The sequence below is a fragment of the Acomys russatus genome, chromosome 19 (genome assembly GCF_903995435.1).
Source record: "Acomys russatus chromosome 19, mAcoRus1.1, whole genome shotgun sequence".
Classification (NCBI taxonomy): Eukaryota; Metazoa; Chordata; class Mammalia; order Rodentia; family Muridae; genus Acomys; species Acomys russatus.
This window is the reverse complement of record NC_067155.1, coordinates 29,738,191-29,753,646: the sequence shown is the minus strand read 5'-3', so window position 1 is coordinate 29,753,646 and position 15,456 is coordinate 29,738,191. Positions and strand designations below refer to the sequence as shown.

Here is a 15,456-nt window from a genome sequence, read left to right as displayed (position 1 = left end):
AAGCAACTTAGTGAAATGCCTTGTTAGCTCACAGCTCTAGGTTCCAGTCCACGAGGCATCAAGCCAGCAGGAGCTTCAGGCAGCCAGGCATATCCACTGTCAAGAGCAGAGAGACACGAATGCGTGTTTGCTCAGTGCCCGGCCAGCTTTCTCCACTCTTACCCAGACCAGGGGCCAAATCTAAGGAATCGTGGGGCCCACTTTCAGGCTGGGTCTTCCACATTGATTAAGGCTAACAAGACAGACCCCACACACACACACACAGACATACCCACAGGTCAGCCGGATGTAGCCAGTCCTTCCCCCCAGACCTTTGTCCCAGGTTATGTGTTGGTAAAACTAATCACCATACCATTTCCTTAGAACCTCACAGCTGGACACAGGACAGGTCCTAGGGGATGTACGCAGGATCTTTGTCCCCTCCCCATAGAGACTCCCTATTCCCTGTGAACACAGAGGATGTTCTGGGACCTTCTCCGTGAGCAGAATCCATGTCCTAATGATCACTGGCAAAAGACCTTTGCTGGAAGCCACACCCTTCTCTTGTCCCAACATTGAGTGACTCTGTGCCACCTTTCAAAGTGCTTATCTGGCTGCCCATGGGGAAGTATCAGGTAAGCGAGGCCCACCAGGTGGCCCTCAAGTCCGGCTCCGGCGCCTCTCTCTTCCAGCATCCTTCGACCTCAAGCAGCAGCTGCTTCTCAACAAGATCATAGGCAAGGATGAAAATGCATCACGAAACCGCCGCTCGCTGAGCCCCATCCTGACTGCCACCCATGGAACTGCCCCTGCCCCAGGTAAGCCCAGCCACTGGGCACTAGGGCTACCCACTGCTCCTGGCAGCTTCTAACACCTCTGTGTGCGCCCCCCCTACCTCTCTTCTAGACCCCTGCTTCCCAGCCCCAACCCCGGCCCCAGCTGCCATGCCCCCTGAGGCTTTCTTCAAGTCCGGAGGCACATCCCTGCCACCTGCGTCCCCGGTACCCTCGCTGCCAACCACACCACTCACCGCCAAGGATGAAGTTGGCAAGGAAGATGTCATCTTCTTCTGAGGAGGCCATGGCCCCAAGAGCAGACCCTTTTCTGTCCTGATAACCCTTTCCATTTCTGGGGATCCCATGGGTGTTCCTGACTGGCCATGTCTTTCCCCTGCCCAAGCAGTCAGGCACTTGTTCACCTGAGGTTGCCCTGTTGGTGTTTTGGGTCTCAGCGCTCTCTATAGAGTTAGTGGTAAAGTGTGGGTAGTCCCTTAAGCCTCTTTTTATATATGTACATGCAAACAAAGGTCTTTTAAATTGAAGGTGGAACCCCAGCTAAACCACATGGAGCTGTTTGAGAGCACAACAAACCCAGGGGGCCAGGAAACTGAGGAGGCACATCTGAAAAGACATCTGTTCCGGGGGCAGGCTCCATAACCCCCGGAATCCTGAGTCGTTAGGCACCAGAGGCCACAGGGAGCTTTGACCAGTAAATGAACTTGGCAGTGTTGGGGCCACAGGGGTGGGCAGGTTCGGGCAGATGCCAGGTAGCAATGGACTAGGTCTGTGGGTTCTGAAATCAATCTGAAGAGGAGTTACTGGACTGTCACTCCTTATAGCAGGTTGGTGTTTTTCTCAACCTAATGTCCTGAAATGTAGGATCCAGGCTCAGCAGGGCAGCACATATCCCAGTCAGTCAGTGTTTGGTCCCTATGAACTGAACAGGTTTTCCCTGGTCTCATCAGTGTCTTGCCAGAAAGGCAGAGCTAACACATTCAGGGACATATGGAGGGATGGCCCAGTGACATTGGCAGTGAGTAGCCACAGATGGCCATCTTGGTGTCACCTCTGCTAAGTAAGTCTTACAACCTGTGCAGGAGTCACGACAACAGCTGGGCTGGGCTGGTCTTGTTCCCAAAGCTGGGCAGGTCTGAGTTCCAGCTCCCATCAGACTCAGGCCTGGCTGTCTGAGGTACAGTCATCCTCACCCAGGCTTCCCTGCTGCAGCCCCCTGAAGTACTGACAGCAGGGCCAAGTCCTACACTGATGGCTCTCAGTCCCAGAGCCCAGCATCCTAGGGAACCCTTACCAAGAAGCCCTGCCCTGTGGTACCAAATGCAGAGAGCCAGGTTATCCCCACTGCTGTGGAACCGGAACATGCAGGGACCACTGGCATGAACAAGAGTCCTCCAGAGCCAAGACTATAACACCCATAGGCTCAGGGGGTGACTGTGGATGTGGTAACCAAGAGTCCAACAGCTGGTAAGCCACAGGGTGCTGAAAGTGCTGCTCTCTAATGACTTGAGAGTACCAGGTGTGGTGTGGGGGGCCCCCTTGTCCTCACCCCTAGGCTCATAGACCCCAGCACCCCAACAGCTCGTACCCTGTCTCTGTCTTGTGTCCAGAGTGTGTCTCTGTTACCAGACCTCATCTGTGCCATGTTGCTAATCAGTGTTTTGTGTATTTTTATACTGAGATTTATCAGAGCACTTTAGGAAAGCTGACTTTTATGTTCCCACTCTGAAGAGAACATTCCAGAACCCCACCCCTGAGCTGAGTGGGCTCACCATCAGACACCATGATTTCTTGGGTTTATTTAAAAGTTCAAATGATTTACACCTGGCCCTGAGGTAGAAGTCAGTGCAACCCCCCGCAAGGTGGCAGGCAGTTCTCAGCCGTGTACTGCACACAGTAGGACAGTGTCGTCAGTTTACCTGTCACCAGCAGCCGCAGGTTCCTTCCTGGTGGATCTCGTTTGTAAAGCGGGTGAGTCAGCAGCATTCCCATCTCTGAGGTTGAGTGACATCCCTTGTCCATTGTGATCTTCGCCTGCCCTATGATTATTTTCAGTGGTTACAGAGAGCATCCTGGCCACAGGGTACTCTGCAGCCGCCCTAGAACTTACAATTCTAGCAATAAAGTGTCCAAAGGACCTCAGGCTGAAGCCGACCTTCTTTGGACTTGGGAGTGGGGAGCACGGAGCTGTCTCCTGCCGAGATTTGGGGGACAGGGAACATGAATGTAGAAGGGTGAGCTGGTACTGTGGGTGCAGGTACTGTGGGTGCAGACCCGTGCATGTTGGGCGAGCTGGAAGGGTATTTCCCTAACATACATGAAGCCCTAGATTCTATCTGCAGTTGGACGTGGTGGTGCACACTTGCAATCTGAGCACTCAGGAGGTGAAGGGGGAGGATCCGGAGTTTACAGTGGGGCTGTGGAAATGGCTCACGTGCTTGCAAGCCGTGGGAGTGTGAGGGCCTGAACCAGGTCAACATCCAGGTTCAGAAGCATGCATCCACAATCCCAGCACTCCTACCGTGTGATGGGAAGTAGAGATGAGATCCCTGGAAACCCACTGGCCAGCCACGGACAATGAAGAGACCGGGTCTCACACAGCTGGGGCCTGAGGTTGGCCTCTGACCTCTACTCATGCCTGCATTCACATATACACTCTCTTTTAATGTTTAAGGTCTGGGGGCTGGAAAGGTGGTTGAATGTTTAGGAGCACTGGCTGCCCTTACACAGGACCTGAGTTTGGTTCCCATGGTGGCTCCAAATTATAACTCCAGTTCTAGGGGATCTGACCTCTTCCCTCCATAGGCACCAGACATGCATGTTGTACATACATACACTAGGGCACATACACAAGTTTTGTATATATATAAGTTTCATCGAGTAGAATGGCACACAGCTTTAATGCCAGCACTCAGAAGGCAAAGACAGGCCGACCTCTATGAGTTTGAGGCCAGCCAGGGCTATGAAGTGAGACCCTATCTCCAAATAAAAAGCAAATGTTTTAAGCATCCTTGACTGCCTAGTAAGTTCAAGGCAGCCTGGTCCCCATGAAGCCTTGTCTCAAGCACAGAATAAGCAAGCTACAATGGCTGGAGGGGCTGGAGGACTTGGCTAATACATGTGAGATCTTAGTTCCATCCTTATCTAGAACCACAGGAGCAGATGAGCCGCCATTTCTGGGAGCATCTGTCCTTTTGTTCTGTGTCTGCAGCACATGTGGTTAGTGTCAGAGGCCTTCCCACCCAAAGCTCTGTCCTCCTGACACCCTGACTAGGTGAGGCACTGCTCTGAGGGCCTCTTGGGCTCAGACTGCAGGTGGGGACCAGATACCAAGACATCAGGCTGATGTTCATGATAGCTGGAGCAGGTAGGACCACCACAGGGACAGGAGACTGACACTGGCCTACCCATGAGCCCCACCCACAAGGGAAAGGGTAGAGTACTCTGCTGGGGTCCCTCTTGTACCCCAGTACCCCAAGTGGTCCCAGCATCCCAATTGTTCACAACCACGTCTTCCTTGTGAAAAAGTTTCTTGGTCTTTGGCCAACGCCAGAAGGGTGGAAGTTAGGGGGCCTTGTATATGGACATTAGAACACGTGAGTCATCCATCCCTAGTACCAAAAATTGCAGGGGAGGGAAAGGGGAGGAAAGAAATTTCTGCACTTAGGAAACAAGGCTGGTCTATACATCAGGAGTGTCTGACACTAAAGGTTGGTCTCATGTCAAGTTCAAAGGCAGCTGTATTCAGTCTTCTAGCCTGGGCCCAGAGCCTCTCAAAAATCATTCTTGGCTTTCAGATTGAAAAATCATACATGTGAACTGGTGAGATGGCTCCATAGGTAAAGGTGTTTGCAGCCAAGCCTGACAAACTAAGTTCAATCCCCATGACTTGTATGGTGGAGGTTGTGACACACACACTAAAATGTAATAAAAACTTAAAAGTGTTTAAAACCAAAAAGACCCTGCCAACCATAGCCTCTTTGGTATAGGATACAACTCTACACGTCTTCAGAGAGGCCAGCAAGCATGGCCTGGCCCAAGCTTAAATGAGTCCTCTGTGGTCCTTGAGGTCTGAGACACATGACGGGCATGATTGTTCCCTCATTGAGGTGTGGCCTTCCTGGAGGCAACATCCTACCATTCCCCTCCCAGGACTGCAGGAAGTGTAGAACTTCCCAGTCCTGGCTCGGTGAGCAGGGGTCAATCTGAGATACCAGATACTGAGAGGCCAGCAGGCTGAGTGGAGTAGAGATGAGTGGTTTCCCACTTACATTCCATACACCTGTGTGAGCAAACCACGTGAGTTAGGCCTACAGGAAGGAAGGCCAGAGAGTGACTCTTCCAATCACCTCACATACAAACGGGCACCATTCCAAGATATTTAATAGGTACTCCAGTATTCTAGCTTTCCCAAAGCCCAACCTGAGGCTCCACATGTCTCTCCCACTCACCTTTAGGCAAGCCAGCAGGTAGGAGGCTCTAGCAGAGCCTGGCCTTGTTTCTGGGAGTCCTGAGGTACTCCGTGTGCCCCCCACTCCCCAAAGGAGCATCTTTCCCTGAAACTCTAGCTGGCCCTTGAAGAGAGCTCATTACAGCCCCTTCCCCCATGCACCCCCCCCCCCCGCACACTCATGGGCCAGCTCCAGGAGTGCACAACTACGGATGGACCCCTGGCGGGGGCGGGGGCCCCCTCTGGGAATCTGAGTCCTCCATTCAGCTCCACAGTGTCCTCCACCTACCACCCCCAGGGCCTCATCAGAGGCTGTCTGCCTCAGCCTGTCTGCCAGCCCTGGCAGCCTGGTACATGCTGAGGAGAGAGGAGGTGGTACCCATGAGGCCCACCAGCCAAGGAGGGAAGCGTCCAGCCCACAGGACACCTCGAGGCAACCAGTGCACAGCGTTTGCCACGTCAGCCAGGTTGCTGAGTAGAGTTAAAACCTCTGATGACATCTTTGCCTCCATGGCCTTCCGCTTGCTCTTGGGCAGCTGGCTGTGGGAGAGAAAGGGGAGAGAGTCACTCATTGCCTTCCCTTTCCATGTCTCCCAGAAAGGATCAAGCACTAAGTTCCATGCTTCCTTTTCATGATCCCTGGGCATGGAGCATAGGAAGCGTGGCTGTTGTCTCAAGTTCATATCCCCACCCTGCTGTGGGATGCAGCCATGAAGGAGGCTCAGCCTGTAATGCTCATTTTAGCAAGCCTGTTTCCCTACTTGGGAAAGCACTACTTCTCACCCAGAGACTAAAGCTCTGTGAAGGCATATGTGTGTGCACACACACAAACACGCACACACATATACATCACAGAATCACCACAAGCATAGCACATGTGCACACACAGGGACCACATACATCACAGAGACAATGCAAGCATACATAACACACACACCACATATGTCACAGAGACAACACAAGTATGACACACATCACATACATTACAGAAACACTCAAGCATAACACACACACCACATCAGAGAGACAGCACAAGCATAGCACACACACACCACACACATCCCAGACACAACACAAGCATAACACACACATATGCACGCACCCCCCTTTTGTAGTGCTCTATCCCTGAACCTAACAGCTGTCAGGGCTGTTGACTGCTGACTTTCCCCCATATATGGAGCAGTGGGGAGGGTCACTGGACCTTCATTGGACATTCTGGCCACTTCCGACTGGCCTCCCAGCCCTGCTGTATGCAATTCTACCCTATTTGCACAGAGGTACCATGCTAGGATGAGACTTTGCAATGATGCAGCTGTTTAGGGGTCACCCACAGTCTGGCTGTTTGTCTCCACAAGTTGGAGCGTGACTAAACCAAACGTTACTTTGTCACCGGTGCCCTATGAGGCATGGCAGACATCTGTTGATAACTCTCCAAGGACAGAGTTCCCTCATCAGCCCTGCAAAGGTCAGCAGAGTCATGGGGCAAAGAAGTGGCCACTCTGTACACCTCGCAGGAGAGGTTAGGACATGGTACCTGATGAAGGTGCCTGTGGGGCTCCTCAGTTTCTGTCTTAGCTTCAGCACTGTCCACAGGGACCTGCAACACAGGAGACCACAGGAATGCCCTGACAGAGCAGTATGGCAAGGTGGGGGTTACAGGGTCAGCTTCCCACATCAGCCAAGGCAGCAAGAGTCTCGACTGCCTTCAGCCCAGGAAACTGTCCATACATGGCTGGCCAGCTGTGGTCCTGCTTGCAGCCTCCTGCACGGCGACTAGCTGTGCCTTGGAAGAGAGACTTGTTGCTTGAAGAGGCAAAGGTTGGGGTTCTCTCCTAGTTACCTTTGTCAAACTGAGCCTAGAGTCATCCGAGAGGAGAGCCTTGATTGCGGATTAGATTATCCTGTGGGCATGGGGTGGGGCCTCATATTATTTACTTCGGAGCAAAAGTCCTGTGTAAATATGTATTGTGGGCATGGGCATGTCAAAGACTCCAGTGCCTTTCTCCATGGGAGTGGCAAAGCCTCCTGAAAGGGTGAGGCTCAGAGAGATGGCAAAGGTTTCCCAGGGAGTCTGAGTGTGAATGGTTGACCAATGTGTACAAAACGAGCAACAGCAGCTAAACATCCTCCACTCCAATGTTTAGTGTCAGGCTGCTGCCTGCAGACATTTTCTTCTCAGACTATCTAACCCCTCCCTGTATAATGCACATAATAGATGCTCTGACCTCTCCCCCTGTGTTGTCCATAATAAATGAGGTCCCTGCATGGAACAGCAGTAGATGCCACTCCATTAGAGTGCACACACCCAGCTTTTCTACACATACACCCCTTTATTTATTTACCTATTTATTTTTTGGTGGTGGTGGTTAGTTGGATGGTTTTGGTTTTGAGGCAGGGTCACTATATAACCCTGGCTTCCCTGGAGCTCACTAGATAGAGTCCCAGCTTTTCTGTACATGTACCCAAGTCTCTGCCACTTCTTTAAGGTCACTACTACCCATCACTCATTCCCTCACCCTGGTCAGCGCTCCAAATCCAAACTGTGCAGGTGCTGCCACCTGTGAGGGAGCCAGCAAGCAGTGTGTTTCTCTGTGGCTCTCGGCCTCGAGTTCCTGCCCTTACTCCCCTCGAGTACTGTGACCTACAAGTATAAGCCGAATAAACCCTTTTCTCCCTAGTGTGCTTGCAGTAAGGGTGTCAGAGCCACAGAAGGAAACTAGGACAAATTCTCACACAGCCCAAGCTGGACTTGAACTTGCACCGTAGAATGACCTTGATGGACTCCTGGTCCTCTTGTGCCTCCACCTCATGAGTTCTGCGATGACAGGCATGTGCTAGCACATCTATTTTATGAAAATTTTGAGGATGAAATCCAGGGCCTCGTGCATGCTGAAGCACATTCTTACACAGGAAGGACCCATCACTTAACTCAAATCCCATCACAGCAATGGGCCAGTGACAGACAGGAGGCCATGAGCAGCAGCCTAGGGTACATTAAAAAGCCCGGCCTGAATGTCCACTTTAGAGTCTTTGAGGCTGGGGGACAGCCAACAGTGTGCACAGGGATGGAGACAGCAATCTTGAGGAGACCTGGTCAGCTGACGTCAGCAAGAAACTATAGTCATGAAAATACATCGGGGTATTGTCCAAGCATGTCAGAGGACCACATACCCAGTGGAATCACCAGAACCTGGCATGGTGGCACAGGCCTGCTGCCCCAACTTCTTGGGAGACTGAAGGAAAAGGATCCGAATTCAAGGCCTGCCTGGGATATTTAATGAGGTTCCACCTCAAGATAAGTAAAATGAGCCGGCGGGTGGCTCAGAGGGTAAAGGACTTGCAGCCAAGCCTGATGCCCTCAAGTTGTAACCCCAGATGCACATGGTGATGTTGGAGCTTGGTCTGGTCTGCCCAAAATGAGCAGGCTCATGTATCCCAAATTGTTTGTACCTCAGAGCTTATTCATGTTTGACCAATAAAAAGCCATCACAACTAGGCAGGGCAAATGAGATAGCCATGGCTAAGGTTCTCAGGCTTTTGGAAAAGAGACCGGAAGAGGAGGAGAGACTGAGGAGAAGAGGAGGAAGGAGCAACCTTGGCGCCATGGGTTAGGTGCAGGAAGAAGCACCCACATAGTAAGCTGGGAATGGCCGTGCACACTCCAGCCATCCCAACACTGAGGGTGAGGGTGGGGTGTCCCTGAGGCTGGCTGGCTGCCAGACTAGCCCAAAACACAAGCTCTGGGTTCAGGCCAAGACATGCCCTTAAAGGAAAAGGCAAAATGAGTGACAGAGGAGGAATTCCATGTCCCACTCTAGGCTCTGCACAGGCACACACACATACCACATACACACATAAACGCAAATAATCAATAAACTCATTTTTTTATGCGACTTTAGAAGGAGCTCAGTGGGCAGGAACAAGTCTACTGCTCTTGCAGAGGGTGGATTCAGTTCCCAGCACTCAAGTTGGGCAGCTCACAACGGCAGGTAACTCCAGCCCCAGAACCTCAGTGCCCTCTTCAGGCACGGACGGGCACTGCACTCATATGCAGGAAACCATCAACAGAATCTGGAACTAAATCTTTAAAAGCTTTCAAAAATAAATACATCTGTTAGGAGAGAGGGAGGGGGCTGGAGTTCAATTCCCAGCAACCACATGGTGGCTCACAAGCATCTGTAAATGTGATCTGATGCCCTCTTCTGGCCTACAAGTGCACATGCAGGCAGAGCACTGTATAATAAATAGATAAATAAATGGATCTAAAGAAGAGAGAGAGGGAGGGAGAGAGAGGATAGAGATCAGGAGCAGAGAGGTATTCTAAGGCTCTGGAGGAGGAAGGAGCTACAAGCAACGGGATGCGGGCTCTCTAGACACTGGAAAAAGAGAAGACCAGCCTTGCCCCACCTGGACTTTACCCTACAGAACTGATTTCAAGCTTCTGGCCTCCAGCACAGTGAGCTAACTTATCTGTGTTGTTTAAAGGACCACATTCGTGTCTTAACTTTTACAGCAGTTATCTTACCAGACACAAACACAGGGGGTCAATAGCAAGGGCTGCAGACATGACTTGGCAGCCGAGAGCACCGGCTGCTCTTGCAGAGAACCTGGGTTTGGTTCACAGCACCCACGCAGCAGCTCACAACTGTCTCTAACTCCAGGCCCAGGGGAGCGGAGGTTCTCTTCTGGCTTCCGTGGGCACTGCACACACACGATGCACAGATATACATGCAAACAAAATACCTGAGCACATAAGTTTTTTTTAAGCCATAATGAAGGAAAGTACATTATGTGAAGACATGCCCCTCTGGGCCTCCTAATGTAATATGTAAGGCTTGGCACCCCTAGAGCCTGCTAACAGTATCACCACTTGGGGACCTGAGGTGCTCCCTCTGGCAGACATCACTTACTTGACAGCTCCGAGGAGCAGAGAGAGAAGCCAGAGGGCTGTACTCAGTGTCCACCACCGAGCAGAGTCCACCTGCAGGACCTTGGCATCAGCAGCCCAGGCGACATGCTCACAGGGATAGTACAGTTGGTCAGCCATGTTACTCAGGACAGATGACCATCGAATGAAGATATCCTTCTCCTGTGAAACCAAGAGGTGGAGACAGGCCTCCAGGTCAGATCTCCCCACTGCCCCATTGAGGACAGTGTCACTCTGGGCCACAAGATTTCTCCATGACCACAGTGGGTGCCCTGGCCCCTAGGCAAGACAGCCCACCACTAACAGCTGTGCAAGAAAAGAGCTGGGGGTGGGAGGGGGCAGGCCCATGCAGGCCTGACTTGATCTGCTTCTGCTCACTGGACAGCTCACTGGGTCTCAAATCAGGCAACTGAATCCCTTCAAGAGCTGTCAAAACCCCAAGCCCCACCTCAGCCCTGGGCATTGCTTCAGGGGACTGGGATAGACACCAAAGTTTGTTGTCCCTGTTGTTTAACTTTTACTTATTTTTATGTGTGCACATACAAACACGCCCATGTGTATGGAGTACCCTCCAAGGCCACAAGAGGGCACAGGCTCTCTTAAAGCTGGAGGTAGAGGCATTGGTGAACTGCTGGACGTGGGCGCTGGGAACCACCCTGTCTAGCCTCAGCAACTGTTTTAAAGACAGTCTCAAACTCACTATGTAGCTGAAGATGATCTTAAACTCTGTGGGGCATTTGTGGGGGGAGGGCTTGTCTGCAGGCGGAGGAAACACTCCCTCCCAGTAGCTCAGACATAGGTGAGCCATTCCCCCTGCTGGCAAAATGACCCACCAGGCCCAGATGTGTTAAAAAGGCTAGTTCCTTGCAGGGACACTTCAAAAGCAAACCCTAAGTCAAAAGGTGCCAAAAGCTGGCTCTTTGAAGAAAAAACGTATCAAAGGTGCCCTGGAGACAAGCCCCAGGAAGTGTCCTGGGCGTGTCCCCTGCTATTCAGGTACCCTTGGTTTAAAAATCCAGAGGTTGGAGGTTTGGGGAGCAGCGCACTCCCCGTTTCTCCCTCCCTAGCTCCCTGTCCTTGTCTTTCTTTTATCACTAAGCTTAGTGAATTAAAATCTAGCTCTTTGAGTCTTAACTGTCTATTTTAATCAAATGCAGTGGTTATCTGGCTTTTCACAAGTTCGGTGGCTCCCTTCCCCGCTGGAAGGGACACAGATTCCCACTGTCTCAATCCCAGCTGAGAGTGGCTGCCCTGTGCTCCCTCCCTGCCCAGAAGGCCTTCTTAGTGACCGGTTCTCAGGACAGAGCCTTCTTCAGCTAGCCTCCAGAAGGCTGAAGAAAACTCTGTGACCAGATTCTCAGCCCAGCCTCCCAGAGAAAAGAACCTCTCTCTGTGTGTGTGTGTGTGTGTGTGTGTGTGTGTGTGTGTTATGCACATGAGCGCAAGTGCTTTTGGAGGCCACAAGAGGGCATGGGATTCTATGGAGATGGAGTTACAGTTGTGAGCCCTCTAGTGTTGGGACTGGGCATTGAACTCTGATTTGAACTGCCAATGTCCAGCACCCTTTTTTGTTTTTCAATACTTGGTCTGTATATGGGGGAGGGGGCCCGGGGGCCTGGGGGGGGAGGGTTGGGGAGGGTATGGGTGTGGGTGTGCATTCTTGTATGTGAGTACAGCTACATGCTTGCTCGCCACAGTACTTGTGTGGCATGTGGAAGACGACCTCAGCATCAGTCTTGCCTTGCCTTCTGTTTTGATTGAGACAGAGTCTCTTGGTCTCCCACTCTGCACACCAAACTACCTGTCCTTCACGCTTCCGGGGATTCTCCAGTTCCCACTTCCCACCTCCCAGTAGAAATGCTAGGGTCATATGACCCATTACCTCACCCAGATGTATGTGGGTCCTGGACATTACCTCATCCAGAAGTATGTGGGTCCTGGAGATTTGAACTCAGGCCCTCATACTTGGACAGCGAGCGCTTTACCCGCTGAGCCCTCTCAACAGTCTGCACTCTTTTCTGAGACTGTGTCTCTCACTGTCCTGAAGCTCACTAAATAGGCTAGGCTGACTGGCCAGTGTACCCCAAGGGTCTTCATGTCTGCCTCTCCAGCACTGGGTTTACAAGCACGGGCTCTCACACCCAGCTTATTTTACATGGGCTTTCGGAGTCACACTCAGGTTCTCAGGATTACAGATTACACACCAAGCCTTTCACAGACCAAACCACCTCCCTATCCCAGATCTTCAGCCTCACTTCCACTTGCCTCTACCTCTCAAGTGCAAAGACTACACGTGTAGGCCACCACCCCTGGGTGGAGGGCTGGGGTGGGGGGAGAAAAAGGGAGAAGTGAGCACACATGAGGGGGGTCAAAAGACAAGTTCCAGAAGTGTGTTTTCTCTGTCTACTGTTCCAGGGACCTAAATTCAGATGACCAAGTTTGTATAGCCAGCATTTTTTTTTTTTAACCTGGAGTTGTGGCTCAATAGTAGAGCCCCTGCCTAGAATCCCCCCACTAAGGGGCAGTGTAGGTGGCTTAGCAGGAAAATGCTTAAATAACTTTTGCAAGGTCCCAGTTCCATGGCCAATACTGCCATTTATACATACACATACATACGTACATATATATATATCTCCAGTCGAAACACTTTGGAGCAAATTCTTAGAACACCCACTAAGGCCATTGCTCCTGCTCCTTGGCAGGGTCCAGTCCCCTCTCCCTGCAGCCCCATTAGCCATGTTACCTCTGTCCCCAGGCCATACTGCTTAGTGTAGACAAACATGGCCAGGTCATCAAAGAGTCTCAAGACTGTCCTGCAATGGCTGAGCTGGGCTGACACCACCAACAAGCGCCTTCCAACTTCAGACCTGGTGGGGCCTTGTTCCACTAGGACCCCACCGACCAGCTGGCAAGAGTACCCCAGTGTCCGGATCTGCGGGAGACCAGAAGCAGTGTCCATCACGGGCTGAGCTGCAATCCCCACCACACACCCAGCCATGGCCCTTTAGGAAAGGGTTCTAAGAGTGTGGTAGCTCAGGCCTATAGTTCTCAGTACTTGAGAGACCGAGAGGCAGGAGTATCACCACAAGTTCAATGCCAGCCTGGGCCATTGAGTGACAACCTATCTAGGAAAACCAAAACATTCTAAGAGTCGGCAAAATAAATAAATAAACAAATAAATAAAATTATATATATATATTAAAAAATAAATAAATAAAAGAGCCGGCAAACTTTCAACCCAAACTGAAAATTGCTTTTTTCCCCTTTCTCTATTTTTTTTAATATTTATTTATTTAATATGTATACAGTCTTCTGCCTGCATGTACACCTGCAAGCCGGAAGAAAGCATCAGATCATATTATAAATGGTTGTGAGCCACCATGTGGTTGCTGGGAATTGAACTCAGGACCTTTGGAAGAGCAGGTGGCGCTCTTAACCTCTGAGCCATCTCTCCGGCCCCTTTTCTCTATTTTATTTAAAGATGCAACTTTATTGTAGCTGTGAGTTTGATACAAGGTCTCATGTAGCCCAGACTAACCTATGGTCATGACTAGAATTTCTAATCCTCCTGCTTCTACCTCCCAAGCTCTGGGATGAGAGGTGTGCAACACTTCTGGGATACACAGTGCTGGGGACAGAAAACCGGGGCCGCATGCATGCTAGACACACATTCTACCAACTGGGTCAGCATCCCAGGTTCTGAAGAGGTTCTTTTAGATGACATCAAAATTCAAAAGGTAAAAAAAATTAAATTAAATTAAAATTTTTTTTAATTGAAAAAACAAAAACAAAATTCAAAAGGTGCCACATAGCTAGGTGTGGGAAGCACACCTGTTATCCCAATGCCACTGGGGTAGCTGAGGCAGGAGAATAAGAAAGTTCAAGGACAGCCTGGGCTACATGGTGAGTTATAGGCCGGTCTGGGCTATATTAAAAAAAAAAGGGGGGGGGGCTGGAGAGATGGCTCAGTGGTTAAGAGCCTTGTCTGCTTTTCCAAAGGTCCTGAGTTCAATTCCCAGCAACCACATGGTGGCTCACAACCACCTATACTGAGATCTGGTGCCCTCTTCCGGCATGCAGTGCAGGCAGAACATTGTGTAAATAATAAATAAATAAATAAATCTTTAAAAAACAAAAAACAAAAACAAAAAAGAACATTAAAAAAAAAAAAAGACCCCGTTTCAATAGAGAGAGGGGAGGGGATGGGAAGAGGAAAGGACTGGAGGGGCAGGAAGGGGGAAAGGAGGAGGTAGGGGTTGCCATGGAGACTCCCAAAAGAGTGCTAGTTTGTGTCACCAATGGTTGAAATGACAGTGACAAAGAAAAGAAAACTATTTCCTGCCTCCTGCTCCTGGATTCTCCTTTGCCCACAGGCAGGGCCACAAAGACTCTTCCTGGTCTAGCAGCGAGAAAGTAGGCAAAATAGCAATTTGCTTAGAACACTTCAGAGAGAAGGAAGCCATTCAATAAGAGACTTGGAACACTGAAATGCAGCAGGCTCTTCGTTTCTTTTGTTTTTGAGGCAGGGTATCATTTTGAGATAGGGTCTCAAGTAGCCCCGGCTGGTCTTGAACTCCTAGTTTTTCCACTGTGAGTGCTCGAGATCACAGGCTTGTGCCAGTATAATCTGATTTATGCAGTGCTGAGGATGGGCCTTAAGGCTTTGTCTATGCTAAGAGAGCACTAGGCTACAGACCCAGTTGTTTTATTATTTCATTTGCTTGTCAGAAATTGTTGGTTTCAAGTTGTGTGTGCCGGGACACACCTGTCATCCCAGCAACTTGAGAGGCTGAGATAGGAGGATCCCAGGGAAGACACCAGGCTGCTGATACCGGTCCTTTTAGGACCCCAGCTCTGGCCTCAGTTTTCCTCATCTCTGAGTTCTGACCAAACTCCAGATCACTCCGGTCCCGCATAGCCCCAAGCTTCCTCTCACCAGGCGGTCCCGGGTCCTGTAGGACTCCAGCGCGGAAGCTAGACCATTCAGCAGCGCCATGGAAACTCGATCTTGACGTCACCCGGGGCGGGGTCAAAACTCCTTTTCGGAAGGGTCTGAAGGTCCGCGCAGGCGCAACTGCTGCCCTTTGTCCCAGAGCCGGTGCCTCGTAGGCGTGCTAACCTGAACCCAGTTTGCGACTGTATTGCTGCCACGTACGTACTCCATACCCAAGCGCACCCAGAATGACCTTCTGAGCCTGTTGCAATCCGTTCCATGGCTGCTTAGATTAGGCAATTTCACGAGTGATGTGTCTTAAAATTAACTCATCGCCCACATTAAAAAAGAAAGTCCAAACAAAAGCACACCA

General features: G+C 50.8%; 2 protein-coding genes across 2 annotated transcripts in view; one reads left to right on the top strand and one right to left on the bottom strand.

Moving 5' to 3' along the window:
• Positions 1 to 1,590, top strand: part of Arhgef18 (Rho/Rac guanine nucleotide exchange factor 18) — a 102,247-nt gene extending 100,657 nt beyond the window's left edge. The window contains exons 28-29 of the mRNA XM_051162940.1: positions 672 to 797; positions 886 to 1,590. Coding sequence (XP_051018897.1) covers positions 672 to 797; positions 886 to 1,052 — 293 coding nt within the window. The 3' untranslated portion in view covers positions 1,053 to 1,590. The remainder of the gene's footprint in view (positions 1 to 671; positions 798 to 885) is intronic.
• Positions 1,591 to 5,430: 3,840 nt separating this feature from the next.
• Positions 5,431 to 15,255, bottom strand: Pex11g (peroxisomal biogenesis factor 11 gamma). The gene is made up of 5 exons (XM_051162961.1): positions 15,087 to 15,255; positions 12,894 to 13,082; positions 10,134 to 10,312; positions 6,758 to 6,820; positions 5,431 to 5,763 (listed from the first exon to the last, which is right to left on the bottom strand). Exons 1-5 carry the CDS (start codon positions 15,144 to 15,146, stop codon positions 5,529 to 5,531), a joined length of 726 nt encoding a protein of 241 aa, XP_051018918.1. The 5' UTR covers positions 15,147 to 15,255; the 3' UTR covers positions 5,431 to 5,528.
• Between the last annotated feature and the right edge of the window lie 201 nt (positions 15,256 to 15,456).